General features: G+C 60.3%; 2 protein-coding genes across 2 annotated transcripts; one reads left to right on the forward strand and one right to left on the reverse strand.

Annotated features, from left to right (window-relative positions):
* Window positions 1–33: 33 nt before the first annotated feature.
* MED19 (mediator complex subunit 19) lies at window positions 34–1864 on the forward strand. Its single transcript, XM_067295897.1, has 5 exons — window positions 34–247; window positions 643–899; window positions 980–1076; window positions 1162–1256; window positions 1475–1864. Exons 1-5 carry the CDS (start codon window positions 49–51, stop codon window positions 1541–1543), a joined length of 717 nt encoding a protein of 238 aa, XP_067151998.1. The 5' UTR covers window positions 34–48; the 3' UTR covers window positions 1544–1864.
* A 95-nt stretch (window positions 1865–1959) lies between these two features.
* On the reverse strand, window positions 1960–21777 carry ZDHHC5 (zinc finger DHHC-type palmitoyltransferase 5). Its single transcript, XM_067295894.1, is given in 13 exon segments — window positions 1960–3621; window positions 3731–3921; window positions 3924–4634; window positions 4759–4871; window positions 5318–5441; window positions 5791–5923; window positions 6039–6130; window positions 6734–6836; window positions 6962–7134; window positions 7260–7417; window positions 7879–8000; window positions 13529–14934; window positions 21698–21777. Coding segments are annotated over 12 exon segments (2190 nt in total). The 5' UTR covers window positions 13633–14934; window positions 21698–21777; the 3' UTR covers window positions 1960–3455.
* Between the last annotated feature and the right edge of the window lie 275 nt (window positions 21778–22052).

The raw sequence follows: 22052 nt of genomic DNA on the forward strand, positions 1-22052 counted from the left end.
GCGGGGCGGCGCGGCCAGCCCGCCCCCGGCGCGGGGCACACTGGGAGCATGGAGAATTTCTCGGCGCTCTTCGGCGGGGCCGAGCCGCCGCCGCCCGCCGCCGCTGCCGCGCTGGGCTTCGGGCCGGCCAAGGCGGCGGGCCCTGGAGTGGGGCCGCCCCCCGCCGCCGCAGCGCCGCCGCCCGGCGAGGACGCGGCCCGCAAGGCCGCCGCCGCCGGCCCCTTCTACCTGCTGCGGGAGCTGCCAGGTATGGGGCGGGGCGCCGCCAATCAGCGCGCGGGGGCGGGCGCCGCCCGCGATAGGCGGGGCGCTACGCCAATCGGCGGGGCAGAAGAGTCGCCGCGCTTCCGGAGGGAGGGGCAGGGATAACTGACAGCGCGTTCGGCCAATAAGAAAAGAAGGTGGTGGGTGGGGGCGGCCAGGTGCGAACTGACAGCCCGGCCTGCCAATGGGGTGCAAGGGGAGGGGAGGGGCTGCGCGGCTCAGCACCCAATAGGGGCGGTGGGGGCGGGCGCGGGGCCTCGCTGGGGTATCCCATAGTGCTTTGCGCTCCCGCCAACCTGGGCGGGGGGGGGCGCAGCGGGGCCGGGGGCGGCGGTGGGGGGAGGGGGGCGCCCGGCCACGTCCACGGCGGCCCCGCAGGCACCACGGAGCTGACGGGCAGCACCAACCTCATCACGCACTACAACCTGGAGCACGCCTACAACAAGTTCTGCGGCAAGAAGGTGAAGGAGAAGCTCAGCAACTTCTTGCCCGACCTGCCGGGCATGATCGACCTGCCCGGCTCGCACGACAACAGCAGCCTGCGCTCCCTCATCGAGAAGCCCCCCATCTGCGGCAGCTCCTTCACCCCCCTCACCGGCACCATGCTCACGGGCTTCCGCCTCCACGCCGGCCCGGTGAGCCCCGGGGCGGCGGGAGGCAGCGGGGAGGGAGGTGCCCGGCGCGGCCTGACGGACCCCTCGCACTCTCTCGGCAGCTGCCCGAGCAGTGCCGCCTCATGCACATCCAGCCGCCCAAGAAGAAGAACAAGCACAAGCACAAGCAGAGCCGCACGCAGGATCCCGTTCCTCCGGGTAAGGGACGCGCCTCGCTGCCGCGGCCTCCCCCTCGAGAAGCCTGCCGGGCTCCCTGCTCACCCGGCCCTCTTGTTTTCTTCAGAAACCCCCTCGGACTCTGACCACAAGAAGAAAAAGAAGAAAAAAGAGGAGGATCCTGAACGGAAGAGGAAGAAGAAAGAGAAGAAGAAAAAGAAGGTAGGTGGGGAGAGCCGGGCTCTCGCCCGTGACCCTCCTGCGTGCGCCCGTGGGAGCTGCCTGGCCTGGGGAGCAGCAGGGGAGGGAGCTGCCGAGCGGCTCTTCCCCGGGGCGCCCTGGCGCTGCCGGTCAGCAGGAGGGTGGCGGGGGCTGCGCGATGCCAGGGAGGGTGCTGGTGGGCTCACGGGGACGCGTGTGTCTCTGTCCTTCCTTCCCAGAACCGGCACAGCCCGGAGCACCCGGGCGTGGGCAGCTCGCAGGCCAGCAGCAGCAGCAGCCTGCGCTGAGGCGTCTGCTCCGTGGATCTCCCGGCCGACGGCAACAGCCCCGACTCGCCCTGGACGGACTCATCCCTCCTGCGGGGCTCGGTGGGGGCACTCGGGCTGGCCCATCCCCATCCCCTCCGGCAGAGAGGACATCCCCACGTACCCACATGTGCTTTGTACAGAGAGCCGGGGCCAGGGGACATGGACTCCGCTGGAATTTGGGGGGGGGAGGGTGCTGCCTGTGACCTTTTATAGCAAAACAGCTCGGTGCATCAGGGCCTCTCTTTTTTTATTCACCTTTCAATTAAAAGTCTCTGCTCCGAGGAGGGGCTGGCGCCTGTGGCTGCTGTTGCCAGTTTTCTCTTCCCCTCTAGAGGCGGGAGGGAAAGGCGAGACCCTGGAAGACAGGAGCCCACGGGGGGGGGGATCCCGCTGTCCCTGGACGCTAAACAAAGCACACGCATGCCTGCAGGGGTGGCTCATTAAATATCCTTTTATTCCTCATTTTAAAATGGCTAATAATAATTAAAAAAAAAACAAAAAAAAACAAAAAAACCCAATGGCATGGCTCCGCAGAGGCCACAGGAGACATATTGCCGTAGAGAAAGAGTCAAGTAGTGCCTGAAGTTTCACTGGACCTGCACAGGTTGGGTTGCCCTGGAAAGGGGGGGGGGGGTTGAGTGTGACGGGGGGGAGCGCTGGGCTCCTCGGCTGCGTTTTTTTTGGCATGTGACGAGAAAAAAAATATTGCTTTAGGGGGAATCTGCCCCTCCGGCCTTCCTCTTTCCCGAACAGAAATAACAACCGCATGACAGTGTGAAAACCGTAACGGACCCATCAAAAAGAAAAAAAAAAAGAAAACGAAAAAAAACCCACTGGGGAAACATTTAAAAAAAGAACAGCTAAAGCCATGAGTGCGGAAAGGCCGGCGTGGGGCGAGAGCTTCTGTCCGGCACCCCCTTCCTCCCCCCCCACCCCGGGCCCGGCCCAGCCCCGGGCGAGGAGCCCGAGCACCAGAGGCTTTTTTAAAAAAAAAAAAAAAAAAAAAAGGAAAGAAAACCAGGGAGGATGGTCCTTGGCTCAAAGCACCTCGGCAGCGCTCTGCCCAGGGAGCCGGGGGCCCCTCACGGCCCCCCCGCCCCTCCGTTCACCCCCTCCTCGGGCGAGGGGATGCGGCACCCGGCACCGAGCTGCAGCTTCTGGGCCGACAGAGGCAGGAGTCGGCCCCGGCCCCCGCGTCCCTTCTTCGACCTAGGGTGCAGGAGGAGAAGGGGCAACGGGCGGTTTCCTCCTCTCCCTGGGCAAGATATATAATTTCTTTTTTTTTTTTCTTTTAATATTTATATTTATATATATAGATATTTATATATACACACACCTGGTAACTCGGAAAGAGGAAAAAAAATAGAATCCGTAACAACAATAATAAAAAAAAGTATTCTGGTTTAAAAACAATCCATTCCTACCACGCTAGGCGAGCGATTGATTGCACAAGGCCCACGAGTGGCTGGCCCAGCTGAGACGGCGCCGGGCTGCGAGGCCGCGGGGCCGCGTTCCCCCCACCTCGCCGGGGAGGGGGGGGGGGGGCGGCCGCCATGAGTCCCCGGCCCCCCCTGCGGCAGCGCCCGCTCCGGCTGCAGTCTCTCGGCGGGGCAGAGGACGAGTGGGGCCCCCCCAAGTCCCGGGGAGGGGGGCGTAAAAAGAAAAAGCGCGGGGGGGGGGGGCGCTCTGGGCCTGTCTCCCCTCCCCCGTCTCCCCCTTTTTTTTTCCCCCGCCGCCCCCAGGTCGAGCGGAGTCTAAAAAGTGTCCGTGCACGTGAGAGCCGGGGGCGCCCGGCTGCGAAACGCCCCCCGCCCCTCCGCCTCCGGCGCCCCGCCGGGGCCTTTTGGTATCAGCCGGGGAGGAGGGCGAGCGGGGCGAGCGGCTCCGGCCCTCATACGGAGATCTCGTACGTGGTGCCCCCGACGCCGGAGACCTTCTTGACTCCACCGCGGGTCGGGCTGCTCAGGGCCACCGGCCCCGGGCTGGGGGCGGCCGGCCCCAGGCTCTTGGGTTGCCCGTTGGATTTGCTGTAGGCCGTTCGCATCTGCACCTCGTCCCTGGGAAAGGAAGGACACGCGGGCGTGAGGAAGAGGAAGGTGCGTGGGGGGGGGGGGGGGCCTGTCGGGCACATGCCGGCGGCGGGAGAGGGGCGACGGGGCCACTTACTTCGGTGCCAGTAACGGCTGCAAGGCCACCTCCTCCGTCTCGGGGACGCCGGCCTGAGACGCTGCTTTTTGGCTGCTGTAAGACACGGATTTGCCCAGGTGGGGGGCGGCGGCAGCGGCGGGCTGGTCGGGGGAGCCCAGCGAGCGGCCCCGCAGCGCGTGGGGGGGCTCGGGCTTGCCGAAGCGGGGGGGGGGCCGGGCGGGGTGAGCGGGTTCTTGCCCAAGGGCGAACGCTTCGAATCGTCCGAGGAAGAGCTGGTGCGGGGAGCGTTGCTGGAACCCGGCGTCGACTGGATGCCCGAATCCGCCAAGCCCGGGTCGTCCTCCCTGCCCGGCGAGCCCGGAGCGGGCGGCTGCTGGAGCAGCTTCTCCCGCTCCTGAATGGAGGCCACGATGTGGCGGGAGAGATTGTCATAGCGCACGGGCGAGGGCTCGCGGGGCGGCGCGTGCTTGGGCGAGGCGGCGCTGCCGGCGAAGCGGCCGTGCAGGTCGGTCTCGCGCTGCTGGGCGATGCGAGCCGAGAGGAAGGGCGAGGTGTAACCCACCGGTGGGTCGGGCTCCGGGCCGGCTTGCACCGACTCGAAATCGGGGCTGTCGGAAGGCGTGAGCAGGCTGTCGTAGGAGAGGCTGCCGTTGCGCGTCTGGTTCACCAGGCTCTTGTAGGAGGTGGAGGTGGTGCCCTCGGAGCGGATGGACTGCAGGTGGCCCATCTCGAAGCCCGTGCCCTGCGCCGATTTGAGGCTGGAGGAGCGGGAGCCGCTGGACAGCGGGTCGAAGTGAAAGCTCTTGCCGAAGGTGGGCGAGCGGAAGCTCTCGGGCTCCAGGCTCGGCTCCGAGCGGTAGCTGGGCTTGCGGCTGCTCTCGCAGATAGAGTTGGGCTCCTTCAGGCTGTTCACTCGGCTCAGCTGAGGGCAAGGGAGGCGCCAGCGTCAAACACGGGCGCCCCGCCGAGCTCTCGGCGCCCGCCCAAACGCCCCGGCTCTCCCCTCCGCGGAAAGCCACGAGCAAGGAGCCCGGGCACAGCCTTACCTTGGCGCTGGTGGAGTGAGGCAAGGCAGCCGAGCTGCTGCTGCTGCTGTAGCCGGGCCGGTACTTGTACATGGTGGGAGTCGGAGGGCTGTCCTTGCCTAGCAAGCTGCTGTCTGTGGGCGGCGGGGGGGGGGGTGGGAAAAAAGAAAGACAGACACTCGCACGCGTGGCCCCCGGCACCGCAGCTGCTCCCCGAGGCTGCGCCGAAGCGCTACGCGGCGCCCTCCCCACCCTGAGAACCGGCTCCGAGCCTGGGGGGTGCACGCACACACCACGGGGGCGGAGGTGGACAAGGAGGGATGGGCTCAAGGAGAGGCGCACCGGGGACGGAGGGACAGAACGGGGCAGGGGGGAAACATGTCCCCGCAGCAACGTGTTTGAGGCGAGCGCTTCTCCGTCCCTGCGCGGTCCGGTTTCTCCTCCCCAATGGAGCGGAGCCTGCTGTGAACATCCCCCAGCCTTCTCCAAGGTGCGCAGGGCCACGTCTACCAGCCCAGAGACGCAGGCACGTCCTGCCTCGTGACGCAGCGGCGCCGATGGCCCTGTGTGCCTTCCTTACCCTCGTTGGTGGCCAGGGTTAAGTGTGTCCTCAGGCCCGCGTAGCGGCTGAGGTCTGGCTTAGGTGGGGGCGGCGGTTCGGCGTCAGCGGACTGGCTCTCCGTCACCTCGAGGCTTCCTTTGGACTGCAGAGACAAAGCGCAGGGGCAGGATCAGAGGGGAGAGGTGCGGGCTTCTCGCCGCCTCCGGGGCCATCCGACGTACCAAGCGCTCGAAGGCGGCACGCGCCGCAGGTGCTGGGAAGCACCAAGCACGGGTGACCTCCAAACGACGCTGCGAGGCGGGGAGGACGGGACGGGGAAGGGTGATGGAGGGTGCAAAGCCCCACGCAGTCGGGACACGGCTTCCATCCCACGGGGGGACACACGGAGCAGGATGACACGGAAGGGGACGGGGAGCACGACAAGGCTCGCTCGGTTCTTTACTCACGGATGCAGGGTCGCGCCCCCCGGGCTCCATCCCCACCTTCCTCACCTTTGTCCTCTTCAGCTCGGTCTGGATACCGTTGTCCATGATCTTGACAGCGATCTGACCATCTGACACCTCAGGCCGCAAGAAGGGAGGTCTCACCAGCACCGTCTGCTCGGCCTTCGGGCGCCCAAGGTACCTAGTGAAGCCAGGGAGAGGGGAGGGAGGAATATCAAGGCCTGGAGCCCGGCACGGGGCTGTCTGCCCGGAGGTTACGGGGCCGAGGTGGCCCCACCGCACCGTGCCAAGCTTACCTGGGGGCCGGGGAGCTGCAGAGCACCCGGCTGACATTCTTGCAGCAGCCGTTGGTGAAGGGGTTGACGCCACCACGGAACTTGCCCGTCACCTATGGGATGGGGAAGGTCGCGTGTACGTTTAGGGGGGAGGAAGGGACCTCGGGAAGTCTCCGGGCCAAGCTCCCATGCAAAGCAAGGCCGGTCAGACCAGGTTGCTCAGGTTTGTCCAGCTGAGTAACGAATATCTCCAAGGATGGAGAGTCGTCTCCCCCCCCCCCCCCTTTTTGAGCCCTTGTTCCAGTGTTTGGCTACTCTTGTAGGGGAAAAGATTTTCCTAATGTCTACAAGCAACTTCCCTTGTTTACAAATTGTGCCCGTTGCCTCTTGCCACTTCGGAGAAGAGCCTGGCTCCATCTTCTCTACAACCACCTGTCCCACAGAGGATGGCAGCAAGATCCCCCTTTGCCTTCTCCTCTCCAGGTTGCACAAACTTGGCGCTCAGCCTCTCCCCAGCAGCGCTTCAGCCCCCAAACATCTCGGGGGCCTTCGCTGGACTCAATCCAGTCTTTCCGTGTCTTATCTCATACCAGGAAGCCCCAAACCAGACACAGCATCCAGGTGTGCTCCTACAAGCACTGAAGACGGGCTGTGGCAGGAGGAAGGCCCACGCCAAACGTGGGCTAAGCAGCCCCGCGTGACCCCAGCGCACGTACCTGTTCGTTGGTAGTGCGGCCCCTCGCCACGAGCACCACGTGGAAACCCGTAAGGCCAGCGACGGGAATGAAGAACAAGCCGGCCACGCACATCACAGCCATACTGCCAGCAGGCAGCTAAGGAAGGGCCGCAGCTCTGCTCCGTGCACCATCCCCAGTCCCGCCGATCTCCTCCCCGCTTCGCGCCCCCTCCCGCAGCCCCGCTGAGTGGAGGGCACAAGAGGATACGTGACTGCCATGCGGACTCCGGAGAGCTCCTCCACCTGGTAGAGGACGTAGAGCAGGCCGAAGCCAAACACGCCCATGATGTGCGTGGTGAGCGACAGCAGGAAGAGGAAGAAGTAACGGTAGTTGCGTCGCCCGATGCAGTTGTTCACCCAGGGGCAGTGATGATCAAACTCCTGTCGGTGGGGAGAAGACACCGTGAGGGGCTTGGCCGCAAGTGCTTCTTCCCCGCATGGCACAGCACCAGGACCCGCTGTCAGCTCGGGGGCGAGCAGAGACCCGGCCCTTGGCGGTTCCTCACCTCCACGCAGTTGTCGCAGACGCTGCAGTGGGAGCAGCGCGGCGGCCGGTAGAAGCGGCAGGTCGCGCACCATTTCATGCGCACCTGGATGCCCTTGATCTCCACCGTCTTGTAAAGCGGTGCTCGGAAGTCATCCTCCTTGTCCTCGTCTTCCTCGGCTGCCGGGGGGAAACCGCCAGCAACACGTCAGGGCGCAGGGGAAGGCGACACCGAACGCCAGCCAGCCCCTTGCCCTCCTGAGCTGGAGAACCTTGGCAATGCTCTCCTCTGCCACCATCCCGGGCGCACGCCAGGCCTGGGGACCAACCAGGGACCACTGACCCCAGGCAGATGAGGAGGGGATTCTCCCAGACCCTGCCCCACAACCACAACGCCCGCCTGAGCCCTAGGTAGCCGGTAGGGGACACCGGGGTTTAGGCTCCTTTTGCCACCTGATCCAGAAGACTGGATGTTGATCCCAACCAACCTTCCCAGTAGCGTGTGTCACGGTCCGACCCTACCGGGGCAAGGCAAGGCGGGTTTTCCCCGCTAGGGTCCATGCTCTTCATGCGAAGGAAGGGAGGGAGAGCAGAAGGAGCTAGCTCTACCCTAGACACCTGGCGAGCTGAGCGAGACTCACCTCGGGGGAATATGCCCGGGTCCATGAAGGTGGCCATACTGAAGTTGGCCAGCACGAAGAGGAAGACGACAGCATTGTAGATGGGAATGACTGGGGAGACGTACAGGCTGAGCCCCGGGCACCTGCCGACACAAACGCAGAGCTGGTGAGGCACCCAAACCTTGCTCCGCTCGCAGCTCTTCCATGTAGCCCTCGCGCCGCCTCCTGGCTTGCCCCGCTCTGGCGGAGCCGGAGCTCAGATGGTGCCCTCGGAGCGAGCGAGGGCCGAGGGGGCGTTAAGCACCCCGCTCCGAGCCCCGCGCGCTCTCCCAGCGCCCGGCACAGCGGCAGCTGCACGGAGATGAAAGGCCACCTCCACCTCCTCCTCCGAGCTGCTCACGCGCACAGAGCGTGCCGGGTCCCGGCCTCTTCCGGCTCCTCCAGGCCCTGGCTGTCTTTACGTGCGTGGCAGCCCTGGGATGCTCTCGGCACCCCGCTCCTGGCCCCACCAAGCTGCCCATAATGCCACACCAGGAGGGGAAGGCGTGACGGGGAAGGCTGCCGGCTTCGGAGGGGCAGGAGCATTCGGCCCGGAGTCCTCCGCAGGCTCCGGGTTCCTCCGTTAACCCCTCCATCGCCTCTCTCTCATCGCCCCCCCCCTTTATCATCCGTCTTTTCTGCCTCCCACCACCCCTTCACCGGGGGAGCTCCTCGGTTAGAGGAGCGCAGAAGGACGCTCCCTGCTTCCACCCACGGCATGGGAAGGGGGCACCAGCCCCGCGCGGCGCAGCCGGAGCAAGCGAGCGGGAGCCCGGCGCGGGGAAGCGCCCCCCTCGCCTCCTGCCCCGGCGCCAGCGGGCTTCCCCCTCCGAGGCGCCAGCGTAAGACCCTAATCTGCTTTGCCGCCGGGAGTTTAATCCCGCAGATCTAGGGCAGCATCTGTCCCTCTCTTCCCCCCCCGCAATCGCCAGAGCTGCCCATGATAAACGCGGATGGACTCGGAGAGCGGGGGCAGAGCGCGGGGCTCGGCGAAGAGGGTGACATACGGTGCCAGAGCCGTAATCCCCCCGCAGCACCCGGGCAGGTAGCGGTCCCATCCCCTCCGCCCCCACCGTGACTCAGCGAGGAAGAGAGAGGCCGGCTTCGGCCTCCCCCCCCGCCCCCCGCCACTTCCGAGCACGGCCGCAAGGGAAGCGCTGGGATAAACCCCGTTGGCCCCAGACGTGCCAGCTCTGCCTCCCGGGACAGCTGGCCCCACCGTCTCTTTTGGGAGCCGGCCAGGGAGGTTGCCCGCAAAGGAGACCTCTCCGTCGCGCCAAGTGGCGGCCGAAAGCTTTAAAATCCTCGGAGGGAGGCAGCGCAGACGTGCCGAAGCGAGACCAAAGGCTCGGCCAGAAGGGCAGGAAGACGTTAGCCGTGTCGAGCCTGGCACGACCGGCATCACCGGGAGGTGCCACAGGACTGGTTTAGGTAACCGGAAGCCGTGCCAGGAGCAAGGAGAGGGCTGGGCGCAGGGAGCCTTGCTCCAGAAAAGCCAACGAGCCCCCCGGGTGGGCTTCACGCCTACCCCAGCCTCCTCTTCCTCTCCCACGGGGCCCAGCTCTGCCGGAGGAGAGGGCTCAGGGCTGCCCCCAGCCAACAGCAAGGCGCTGGCAAGACGACGTTCAAGCGATCTGTCTAGTTGCAAAAAAATAAGAGGAAGAAAAGTCTCCCAGAGCCCAATTCTTCCCTCGAAAGGGATGGAGCGGAGCCAGGCAGACCCAGGCAAGCCTTCGTCACTGCACTCCGGTCACCTCACTGCACAGGGGAAATGCCAAAAGCAAGGCTGAGCCAAACACGCGGCCCAGATCCTCGAAAGACAGACCCTGGCGAGGCAGGAGAGCAGGACAGAGCTGCCTCAGCAAAGGTCAAGGCAGATAGAGAAGGAAGGACTTGGTCTTCCACGGGAGACCACCACCTTCCCATCATCTCCCTCGCTGTCGGGACACTGAGCCTTTCCCACCAGGAGAAGTGCGGCTCCCAGCCTGGGGAGAACAGTGGCCACCCAGCTCCCAAGAGAGACCAACAATAGGGACCAGTCAAAAGGAGAAGACCTGTGCGAGGACATCGAGGCAGCACAACCTCCCCGCTTGAGAACGGCCCCGCGTTGAGCTGCAAAGGGCTCGCTCCTCACTGCCACCTCCGAACGGAGTCGAGTCTCCGCTTTGACTGGACGCGAGCCTTGAGGCAGGGCTAGGATCACACGGGGAGCAAACCTGCCGGACAGACTCCGCGGTTTGATGGGAGACTGAGCTTCGGCCGTCGGAAAGGGGAGCTGATCGGAGAAGCCGGCGTAGCGCCTTGGGGCCAGCTTCCGTCCCCGTCCTTATCGGGTCTCGCTAGACGCTCGCGACCGGGCAGGCAAGCTGCCAGAGGCCGTTCCGCGCAGAGCGACCTTTATACCCCGAACAACCGGCCAGGGATGCAATGCACGCCTGCCTTTCGCTCACCCGGACGGACGCAGCGCAGGGCCGCGTGTCCTGCCTCAACACCGAGGACCAGCCAGGGAGCGTGGCCTCCTCCTCCTCCTCCACAAGCTAGGTGAGAAGGAGGGAGGCTGCAAGTGCCGGAGCACCCGTCAAGCGCGCTCTCCCGATTTGGCTGCGAAGCACGCCCATCTCTGGAAGAGCTGTCGAGACTTGTCCCTGGCAGCGCCGAAGAGAGATCATGGAAACTCAGCAGTCCCAGCCCGCCAGGCAAACTGAGTCACGTCTTATGCCGAGGCAGAGGGGTTTCGCCACCAGTCGTACCGGGAGAAGGTCACTGCTCTCCAGCCCGGGTTACCGAACGTGTTTCCCCCCTGCTCAACGGCAGGCCGGAGACAGCGCAGGCTCAGGGCCACCTCCAGCTCCCTCTTGCCCCTGCCCCCTCCCGGAAGCAAGCTGGCCCCAAGGACACCTTCCCCACCCTGCCCGCCCCGCTGGACTCCGACCTGCCACGGCGGGTGCCGAGGAGCAGGCGCCGCGCCAGGGACACGCTCTCGCCTTCCTGACCCTCGGCAGAAGGGGCGGACTCGCGGCCTTCCCAGCTCTCTCGACGGCCCGGCTGCAGACAACTCCTGCTTGCCACGGCAGCGAGTTCGGGTCCAACGGGGGCCAAGCGCTCCACAGCGCGCCAGAGCCACCACCAACGCCGGGGACCGGCAAATCCGACCCTGGTGTCCCTCTCCTCCTGCCTTTTTCTCTCTCTTCCATCAGCTCCGGAAGAGGTGGAAGCTCCTTTCCTGAACAGAGCCCTTGAGGGAGAAGTACATCTCCCTGGGCCTTCCTAGCTGGGAGGGCAGCTAGAAGTCCATCCATGGGCCACCTACCACCTTCCCAAATAAAGCGCAGCACCAGGAGCTCCCAAAATCTCAGGGTACCCTGGAAGACGCCTCATTTTGCCAGCAGAAGGCAAGATCTACGCAGCAAACGGGGAACCCCCACTTCCTACCTAGCCAGTGCGTTTATACCGCTCTGGACCCAAAACAGGATTTCCAGGCTTTCAAGCCACTAACAAATTAGAGGTTCATCCTTCCTTCCAGAGAGCGAACGGGGAACATCGCCCTTTCCGGCCTTCTCACTCAACCCAACGCTTGGCTCAGTAAAACCAACCTTAGCTCATTTCAACCGCCACGTGTTTCGCAGCATCTCCTAATTAAGTTAATCAATTAAAAGGCCTTCTTGGCCCCGGGGTGTAAATCCTAGGCCAGTCTGGGTGGACCTGGGCTTGCTTTCACATGAGCCTACGGGCCACGGAGAGCAGGGAGAGGCGTCGAGCTCACAGCCCCTTCACTGCACCGCCACCTCTGGAAAACGCGAGACGGGGGAAGAGGGGCACAACAATTCACGGGAGATGAGTTTGCCGGGTCTCAAGAAAGACGCAAAACTCATCTGTAGCTTTATATGTTCCTTCCATTCCCATTCCGGTAGCTACACAACAAAAAAAAGGCCCCAAGAGAACTTTAAAGCCAGGCAGCAATGCAAATTCCCTTCTCCCCTCCCCAAGTAACCCATGTGAAAACGCGCTGCGTTTTGCCGCTCTGCTCGAGATCGAATTCAACGTTTCAAAGTAGGTTAAACAACATCCACTGACCTACAATTAAAGTGGCTCTACCCAGGTGTTCCCGTTCCCAACAAACCTGCTCAACAGCACGCGCCTTTGATCCCATCAGTGCTTCGCACCGCGCTGCCTCGCCGATAAGCGGCTCCCATCGGCTCCTGGCCGACGCGACGGCGCGCAATCGGGTACCGCCGGCTCGGCGACAGCAGCGGCAAACAGCGGCTCAGCTCCCGCTCTTCCCGTCACGACAGGAAGGCGAGGCGTGCCGGCTACGCCGGGCCACGGGGGCGTCACGCCGGCGTTTGACCGCCCAAAGCGGCAAAACCTCCCGCCCTGCAAGTCCTCCAAGGGGACAGCAACGCCCGCCCGATAACCGCTCTGCAGCTTGGCACCAGGACGCGCGCGGGCTCCTGAATGACACCACCAGCTGCCTCCCGTCCCCGGCAGGAGGAAATCAAAGCAGCTCCGGCCCTTTAGTCATCAAATTACCTTTTTATTGCCCAGTTGGTGACATTCAGCAGGGCTGTGCCACTCAAGGGCGCGGTCCGGCGGTCCCGCCACGACCGCGGAGCGCGCCCAGCTCGCGCAAGCCGCCTCTTCTCCCAGCGCCTTTCGAGGCCCTTCTTCCCCCGCCTGCCACCGGACCACAAGTGGCTCAGCTCTGTCCTCGATGACTATTTGCCACATTGGAAGGGAAAAGAAGTCGAAGTGGCAACAGCCCAACCGCTCTCCTAGCCCAGGGAGATCCCTACAGCCCGGCCCGGCCCTTTCCAGCGACCAACACCATTTTACACCCTGGCTTTTCCCTGCTGGCCAGCTGCTTTGAGGTGACCTCGAGTGTCCGCCTCGCGCCCTGGTGACTCACAGGCAGGACAGTTCCTTCAGGTTCTCCCTCTCGCGTTTCATAAGGATGAGGCTGAGATCGACGGCGGTGACAGATCCACGCGGGGGCAGAGTGCTTCTCCCTGAACTTCCCTCTGTGGCTCCCGAATCCACGCGGGAACTCTAGAAGTAACGCGTAGCCCGCCCCAGTCCGCCCAGCCACTTGGGTTGCCCCAAAGGAGAACATCCCACGTGTGATCTGTCACATACCGACGGTCACAAACTGATAGATCCCAAACTAATTCCCAGCCTGGATGATTTGTGACAGAATTGCCAGTAAGACAAGGAAGTTACGCAAATATTCAAAGACAGCAGCGAACAGGCTGCCAAGAACCGGAGTCGAGCGATGGCAAGGTGCCTTGCTGGGCTTCACCGTGTCCCATTTCCTCTGGCTCACCTCACGGGAAAGCCAAATGAAACAGGCCAAGCTCAGCTGAGCTTGAATTGCTGCGACGCGCTGCAGGGCTATTCTGACGCTTTAAAGCCCCAAGTCCACCCTCCTGCGTCCAAAACGCAACATCCCTCCCCTCCATTACGGCAGCCCCGAGACGACGTTAGAGCTCCTCTGTCAAATAACCACCACGCGGTCTCTGCCTTGCCCCCAGCCTTGACTGCATGAACCTTCTCCACAAGCCACCACACCGAGGAGGTTAGGTCCCCACTTCTCACTTCGCCCTCCCCATTCTTTGGTTGAGCAGCCCAGACTCACGTGAAGGCAAAGAAGAGGGTGGTGGCTCCCACTAGGAAGATGGCAGCAGCTGAGACCGGGACGTATTTGCTGGGTTTGAACCTCTTTCCAGATGCTGCTGGCATGTTGGAGCTCTGGTGGGGGATCCGCCCTGCAGCATAGCCCAGGCCCAGCTGGAGTCAGAACAAACACGAAAAGGGGAGGGGAGAGGGAAGGGGGTGAACCGCTGCCCAACTTCCTAAATTACTCTCCGAGTGAGTTCTGAACGGAGCAGACAGTCCGCAGAAGTCCACCACAGTCTCTGGAGTGAGAAGCCCAAGAGCACAGCCAGAAGAATCCACGCTACTCTTTGCCCCGCAAGCGCTCGAGGGCGTAGGGAAGGAGATTTAAAAACATTAAAAACTCAGAACGGAGAACTGGATTTGGATTTAAAACAACTGTTGGGGTAGGAATGCTGAGAGCTCTGAAGAGCTTCCCTCAGTCAGGCAACAGCCTGCAAGAAGCAGGTCCTCACGAAGCTTACGGTGGCAACCAGACTTCAAAGAGAAGGCAAGCGTTTCGAGGCTAGGGCAACAAGGAGGTGACAAGCGAAACTCGCAGCACTGTGAGATGAGGAGCTGGGTGCACCTTCCCATCCAGCAAGCACCTTGGGAACGAGCAAGATATCAGTAGCCTTCTTGCAAAAAGCCACCCCAGAAGTCTCGAGGAAGCCACTTCTCCTTTTTAATCTGCCCTTTGATATCCAGCAGCCCCCTCCGGTTGCTGCACAGGAGGAGGAGGGGGTTGTCTTGTAAGCAATCTGCCCGGCTTCCTTGCAAAGCTCTGCTGCCTCCTCCTCCTCCTCCCCCTCGCTGAAGGCAGTCGCAGAAACACTCTCCCTGATTTCACCAGGAGCTGAGACTGGCTGGCTGGCGGTGGCTGTTTAATTTTATTTATTTCTCTCTTGACTGTTAAAGCCGAGTAACAGCTGGTGCAAGGTTGAGCTGTAAATCCTTTCTTTGCAAGGGGGGCTGCAGGGGAAGGTCCAGTGGATCGTGTGTTTTCGTCCTCTCCCTACTTGTTCCTTTCTCCTGACCCTCCAGGCCTTTCAGTGGGTTGAGTTTTCGCTTGGTTGTTGGGAATCAACATGAATTTCATCAAATCTTGTCTGCAGCAACCATTTCTAAGAAGCACAAGGCAGGTTAAGCAAGGGATCCGGAGGAGAGTTTTCAGGGAGCACTTTTACAACCCCAGAAGACAACCGATGGTGAAAACTAGGCCCGTCTCGTCCATGGCCTGAGGGGTGTGGAGGGAGATCTCAGTCCGTTCCAGGGTGCTCCATTTTTTCCTCCCCTCCCCAGAATAAAATGGTTCCTCATTAATCCATCGGTTTTAAAAACATCTACATAAAATCATTAGAACCTGGCATCTGGAATGCTGCACCTCACCTAGAAGAAAAAAAAACACAAAAATAATTCAAATTAACAAGGCAAGAGAAGAGAAACAGCCATGTTACTTACTAGAACAACACAGAGCTCCCCAGGATGCTGAGCATGCATTTATTTAAAGAGGGGAAACACAGCCCAGCAGATTTCAAACCACGGCCACAAGTCGAACGATGCCCGATTTCCGAGCCCAGCTCTGACACAGGTCGACGCCGCGGCCCCGGGCATCTCACCTACCATCAGCGTCCCTTTTCGCATCGGCAAAACCGGGGTAATGACCGCCCCGTGGAGGCTGTCCTTAGCCACGGGATCCTCCGCTGCAGCCTGCCATGTCACCTCCCCTCCCCGAGGCCCTTTCTGCTCGCGCACCACGGAAGGTGCTGAGCGCTCTTGGCAAGCGCTATCCCCCTCTGCTCAACGCAGGGAGAACCGAGACAAAAAACCCGCCCAAGAGCGCGGAAGAAACCTATGCCGAGCCCGGAGTAAGACGAGGGACGCCGAGGCTTCTCATCCAACGCTCTCGTGCCTTTCTGAAGTTATAACTCAAGTGCCGATGCCACGAAATGCCTGGTCCCTTGAGGCGAAGGGGCTAGTCGGAGGTTTAGAGACTTAATGCAAGGGTGGAGGCTGAAGGAGGAAAAGACAGACGGGAATCTCATCCCCTTCCCCCTCGAGGGTATGAGGGAAGCGAGGTCCGTGGAGAACATCAGCCTCTTGACTGGAGAAGGCACGTGTAGCTCCGGACAAAGGAGAGCTCAGGTGGCACTGAACAGCCCCGGTTTATGACGCCTTTGAGAACATGTCACCCTTGATTGATCACCAGGGTGTAGGAGGGCAGGTCGGATTATTTCCACGTAGAAAACAGGGGGGGGGAAAAACAAACCTTTCTGAAAATGCAGGCAGGAGGCAACGACCTGCCCCAAACTCCAAGCGCCCGCGAACCCACCACAGCTCAGGACCAAGCCGGACACCGATTATATTTCACCGATTACTGTCGTTAGAGCAACTTCGCCTCCGTCCAGCTTCACGTGTCATGCGTCCTCCACTTCGCTGCCTCCTGGTTTTACCACGAAGCCTCTGTTACATTATAGATCCAAACACCGAGCCCACAACAGCTTGTTCGCTTTTGTGCTCCAGTTCTGCCCTCTTTTGCTCCCCCCAGCTTTTCCTTAGGGGTGGACAGGGAAATTTCAGTGCTGACTAAAACATTCGTGCAGGCTGGGAGAACTGCAGCGCGGAATTAAAGGCGCATTTAATGACTAGAATATATTACAATTAAATCAGTTCAGTCACAAAACAAGGCGTCAGTCACTCGGGCTGACTAATCGCGAAACCTCTCCCACTGCGGAGGAGCTCTGCCTTTGCAGAAACTAAGCTGCGCTTTTAAAACTAAGTTTTGGGCCCTTGCGACCGAAAGGCAACCTGGCATAAGGCAACAGCGCTGTACTGATATGCCTGAATTTGCAGGCGGTTTCGCCTGGTGGCAGCCCTCGACTGTGGCAAGTTTAAGGGTAAAACCAGGAAAACCACAGCTCCCCGGAAAGCAGCTGCCCTGCAGCTTCTCTCTAGTGTCTCCCAAATAAAACTCTGGGCTGCAACGACCCACGACGCGAACGACAGGACCTCAACGTTGGGGGAAAGAGCCCGACGTGTCCCAAAGATAACCGCTCATGTGCTATCGGAAAGTAATTTTAATCGGAAGTAACTGCTGCGCTATTACAGACGGAGCGTAATTCTAGCAGTAGGTTACGCTGAAGTTTAAAGATGACATCACTGCTAATTACTTTAGCAGAAGCAAGCTGCTAACGCGCTCATCTGCTGCAGCAGAACATCCCAGCCCTTTGAAAAGCTCCTCCATAAAAACAAAGCCACACCTCGAATTCAAACATACTAGCAAACGCCAGAAGTTTTTCCTTTAATATTCCCCCACCGGAGATCTTTCCCGTTTCCAAAGCTTTCCCTACACAGCGTCGTTAGTATTCTCTTTGATCAAGGCAGATGCTTGCCCGAAACGCTTCGCCCTCCAAGCCAGGCCTTCCCCAGATCCTGTCTCAGGGTGACCCAGGTCCTGCCTGCACTGTTCCCAAGTCCCCACTTAACCATAGGTGCACAAGATGAAGTTAAGTGCTCCGACTCTTCACACTGGGTGATCTGGCGTGCTCCGGCATTTGCAAAGGTCCACATGCAAGCTCAGCTCAGCGCAGAAAACCACAGCCAGGCAACGCAGAAGAGGGGCACAAACTCCTCATCAAAAAAAAGGGAGCAAGATGAAAAGATAACTGTTCGTGGGATGGTCTTCCTGAAGAAGCAGCAAGTGCGAGGGGAAAAAAGTCCAAAAAAGAGAAAAGAACCACAACAAAAACAACACCAGTAGCAACACCTCAGTGAGAGGTATCTTCTGCCTTCTTTTTAGGCGGCGAGAAGAGAGTATAAACCACCTGGCTCACTTAGATCCGACTATCCTTGTCGTTTAACCTGGCGTCAAGGAGAAACGCGAGCTCCAAACAAATTCTACCGATTTGGGCCTCGTTCGCATTGATTCTCCCAAATACATGATTTCTCACCTAGCCTCCTCTCTCCATAGGACTGCGACCTGCCTACCTCTGGTCCCTCCTCCGTTCCCTCTCCCTTCTTTCCAGATCCTCTCTCTTACTTCATCCCCATCCATGAAGGCCCACTCAGACTTCCCGGCTCTAAAAACTCCCGGCCTCAACTCACTTATCCGAGGAGTACAAACGCTCTGCTCCCGTCTCCGAGTCTCTTCCCTCTGCCACTTCCAGCCTAACAACTCCTCCTTTCCACGCTTCTCCGGGCCTGCCCTCAACTCAGCCCTACTCCCTTCCCCTCCCAATCAAGCTCGCCTGGGTTTGTGCGTCACTGCTCACTCCCTTCTCCTTCGGCATTTCTGGCTGCTCTTCCCATCTTGGCACCCCTTTTTCAGGGTATTTTCCTTGCTCCTCTCCGTTCAGCACCTTCAGAGCACGAGTCCGGGCTTCTCTCAGCCCCGTGGATTCAGGCAGCACAAACAGAAAGTTCCCAAGCCGACCACTCCCTTGTTCCCGCTCTCCGGTCCCACAGCGAGCCTCAGCACCTGACAGTGTCTCATCTGCTCTCTGATCTTTTTCCGATACTTCAGTTTTCCAGAGGCAACCCTTTTTTCCAGGCTCACCACCGCGCCGTTTGCGCTAATCCCCCTCTGCGTCCACGTCTTCTTTTCCAGTCTCATGGGCTCCCCTCTACCAATATGAGAGGGCTGCATCTATCTTCTCGCATGTCCGTTGCTGGGCACTTTATCGCTTTCACATCTCCTCCCTCAGGACATTTCCAGTGCAATTGCTGTCACCTTCCATTTCTCTTTCAGTCTGAATCGCCTGTTCTTCAGTTAAGGGCCTGTATAGTCTCTAATTTCCTCTTCTTCCAGCACCTGCTTCTTGAAGCTCTTCTTTCTGAAGCAGCGGACAGGACAAGAAACCTGCCTCACCATACTCTTCCCGTCTTCGTCGGGTTAGGGGAAACACGTTTAACCATCTCACAACATTCCCTTGCTATTTCTATTACTGTCAATAACCACCGCAGTTCCTCAAAGTCCTCCTACCCCGGAAGACAGGAACACGCACGTCAACATCACAAGCTTCCCTTAAACACGCCGCCTTTCGTTACCGCCTGAGGAAAGGAGCGTAATGCCACGGAGAAGAGAGAGTTCAACCTCAGTGACTAGTTCCCAAACGTGCGTCGCTTCACCGGCCGTAACCGTCATCTGCAGCTACCTACCTACTCCAAACTCGTCCAGCTGAGTTTCCATAGCACGGGTCAAACAGACAAACAATTCCTTCCACGTGACGCAATTCCCAGACAGGGCAGCTCCAGGATCGCGTGAAGACAACACGTGCTTTACCTGTTCCCACTGTGTTTTAACTACACCTAGGAGTTACTCAGAGGAGCCAACTCCAGAGCTAGTCGCTCTCTATCGTCCCGAGCCTTGGTACCCTCAATCTCCCACAGTTAAAACCAAGTGAGGCGGCCAGCCCAAGATCGCAGACTCCCCCTTTTTGCCACAGAATCCTCAATTGATACCGACAACAAAGCCAAAGAGAGCTGCACAATCAGCTCTCATCTCCTGTCGGGATTTAAGAGCTGTCAGAGTTAGGAGAGAGCAAGAGCCTTCTTAAACCTGCCAGCTAGGAACCGGCAACGCAGCCGAACCAGACCAAACGTCTCCCTCCGCAGACCACCAACAGGAGTACACCGCTTATCTCCGTGACCTTCCCTGTCTTCCAGCAAGGAGAGGCACTGATGAGATCTGAAATACGTTCCAGCCAGGGCCCCTCTGCCATAGAAGGTAATTTCAATCACAGAACCTGGAGAGCGAGAAGAAGTCAAAGAAAAGCATCTTTTCAACACGGACAACAGAACTGGATTTCGACTACCGAGATGCATGCCACGTATTAAAATAAAAAGCAAAGCCATTCTTGCATCGATAAGAGTTTAACTTCAAACAGCTGGAAGCTACACGGAAAGGTAAACATTAAGATTCCCATAGCAACGGGAAGCAGCCCGGCCTCCCCATATACAACGATTTTCTTATCATCTGTATCATGGAAATACCGGACTAGACAATTCGGGCCCTCTTGCGCTCAGCACTGTACGCAAATATGAGCCCCTGCATCGAAGAGGCTACCTGGCAATATTTTCCTGCGTTTAATTCATACGGAGAACACGCAGCCAGGCTGCGTGTTTTCATCGTGGGGGAATTGGGAATCCCGTCCAGAACTAGGCTTCCATGGCCTTCCTTGTGTTTTCAGGCAAATAGCCCGAATTTGTGTGCATTTTTGTGCGTTTAGATGTACCATTTTCTTCTAGAGAGGAAGAAGAGGGACAAACAAATATTTTCTTCCAGAGAACATCTAACAAGGCCAGTGTCCACTCAGTACTTACCCACCTGGCTTATACCACTCCCATTCTTTTCCCTCTGCCCATCTTAAAGTGATTTACGCAGGATTAGCCCCATTTTACAGACAAAGCAGGGAAGTCCGACGCCTCCTTCAAAGCATCCATGTCTCATTCAAAGCATCACAGTGAGCAAGGACTAAAATCCAGCTCTCTCACCGTTGTGCTATCAGAAACAACTGCCAGCGACTGAAACAATGGGCCTAGCAATAGAGGTGCGAACTTCCCAAAATAGGCCTTGCCTAAAATAGGCGGTAAAGGTCTCCTTTTAGACCCAGGCAGTTCCGTTTAATTACCACCCTCTAGCCTCTAGTCATGGCTACCTTGTACCTCAGAAACCAGCAGGAATTCAAGCCCCCCCTGCTAAAGAACAGAGGGTGATAATTAGATTAAACTCGCTAAGTTGATCCCAGATCAACTCTCCTCGTTTTCATCCAGACAAGGCTCTAGTCATATTTGATACCCCAGGAAAAACTCCAGGAACATCAAGCGTGTTTCCCTAAATGCCCCATTTTGGATACACGATGGAGTGAAAGCTAGAACTCCTAGAGGAAACCACTCCAGCGGAGTCACCAGTAAGGCAACGCTACAAATGCAAAGGTCATCCCTCTTTCCTGCATCAGCAAGGGAGGGTGGAGCTTTGGGGGGTTTAATCTCATCTAAGGCAGACGCAACCGAACATACAGCGGCAATAACTTGCGATTTACCCCCCTCATGCCTATAATTGGAAACTTCTGAGTAACAGTCAGGTTGAACACCTGTCAACGCAAGCTATCACACCCCCAAAACCCACAGAGCATAACGGGGAAACGTGTTTTGAGGAGTAACTCGGATTTAGACGAAGCAGCAACATTCGGAACAGGACGCAGACAGAGCCTGAGGTTTTAACTTCTGGTCGCCGGCAGCCCGTGCGAATCAAAACACAGCAGTTCAGACACCAGGCTTTCAAAAACTAAAGTCAGAGAGATTTTATCCAAGGTACTAGGGCTACCAGCAGTGAGGACGGTCCCAGCTGCAGGAGAGCAAACGTGTCCTGGCACAGGAAACTTTCACACGGACACAACTGTTCCACCCGCTGAGCCAGGAAGGAGTCATTCGCAGAGCAACACTGCCCACTTCAAGGGCTGTAATTACCACGGGGCAGGGAAAACTGAAAAGCAAAAGCGCCCGATGCCGATGCAAAGGGAAAACGGGTGACAACCTCTGCCTGTCGCGGGGCGAGCTCCTGGCACGGGCAATGGATCCAGTTTAGGTGCACGCCGGTCCCCCCCCCCCCCAGGAGAAGGGCCTGGCGTTCACGGGGCCCAGCAGGAAGAAGACATCTTAGGCAGGAGCAGAAGGAAGCAGGGTTGCTGCTAAGGAGGTGCTGCATAATCACCCGGGCCATTAAGCAGGGCAGGGTTATTGGAGATGGCAGGCAGAGCAGGCAGGGCGGTGCGGTGCGGCCACGGCCCGGCCCGCCGCGGGGAGCCCGGGGGGGGGGGCACGGGGGGGAACGGGGGACGCCGCCCCCGCTGCGAGGGGCGGCGGGCGCAGCGCGGGGAAGGGAGCGGCGTCCTGCTCCCGCCGCCGGGCAAGGGGGGACTCGCGGGCCGCTCGGGGCGAGCGAAACGCCGCGGCGGAGCCCCGGGGAAACCAGGGCGGCACGAAGCCTCCCGGAGCAGGGAAGCGCCTCGTCGCGGGGGGGGGGAGGCCGCGGGCAGCGCGGAGCCCCGCGCCGGGCCCGGGCAGCCGCAGCCCCCCGCGAGGGGCAGGGGCAGGGCCCGGGCGGGGGGAGGCGGGCGGGCCCGGGGCGGCCCGGCGGGCCCGTGTGACTCACCGCGCGGCGCGGCCCGGAGCGGAGGGGAGCGGCGCGGAGGGGAGCGGGCGGGAGGCCGCGAGCGCGCGGCCAACGCTCCCGGCCACGAACCGTCGCCGCGCTCGGCGGCTGGGCACGACGTCACGGCCGCGCCTGCGCACGGGCCGGAAACCGGGCCCCGGCGGCGGCGCGCACCCCGGCGCCAGCGCGCGCCCCCGCCCGCGACACCTCATTGGCCGCGCCGCGGGGAACCGCCTGGAAGACACGGGGCGGGGTGGGGGAGCGCGGCGCGCATGCGCGCGCTGGAGAGGCGGGGCCTCCCGGGGCGGGGATGCGCATGCGTCAATGGTGGGCGGGCGCAGAGGCCGCCCCGCTG

The sequence above is a fragment of the Apteryx mantelli genome, chromosome 4 (genome assembly GCF_036417845.1).
Source record: "Apteryx mantelli isolate bAptMan1 chromosome 4, bAptMan1.hap1, whole genome shotgun sequence".
Lineage (NCBI taxonomy): Eukaryota > Metazoa > Chordata > Aves > Apterygiformes > Apterygidae > Apteryx > Apteryx mantelli.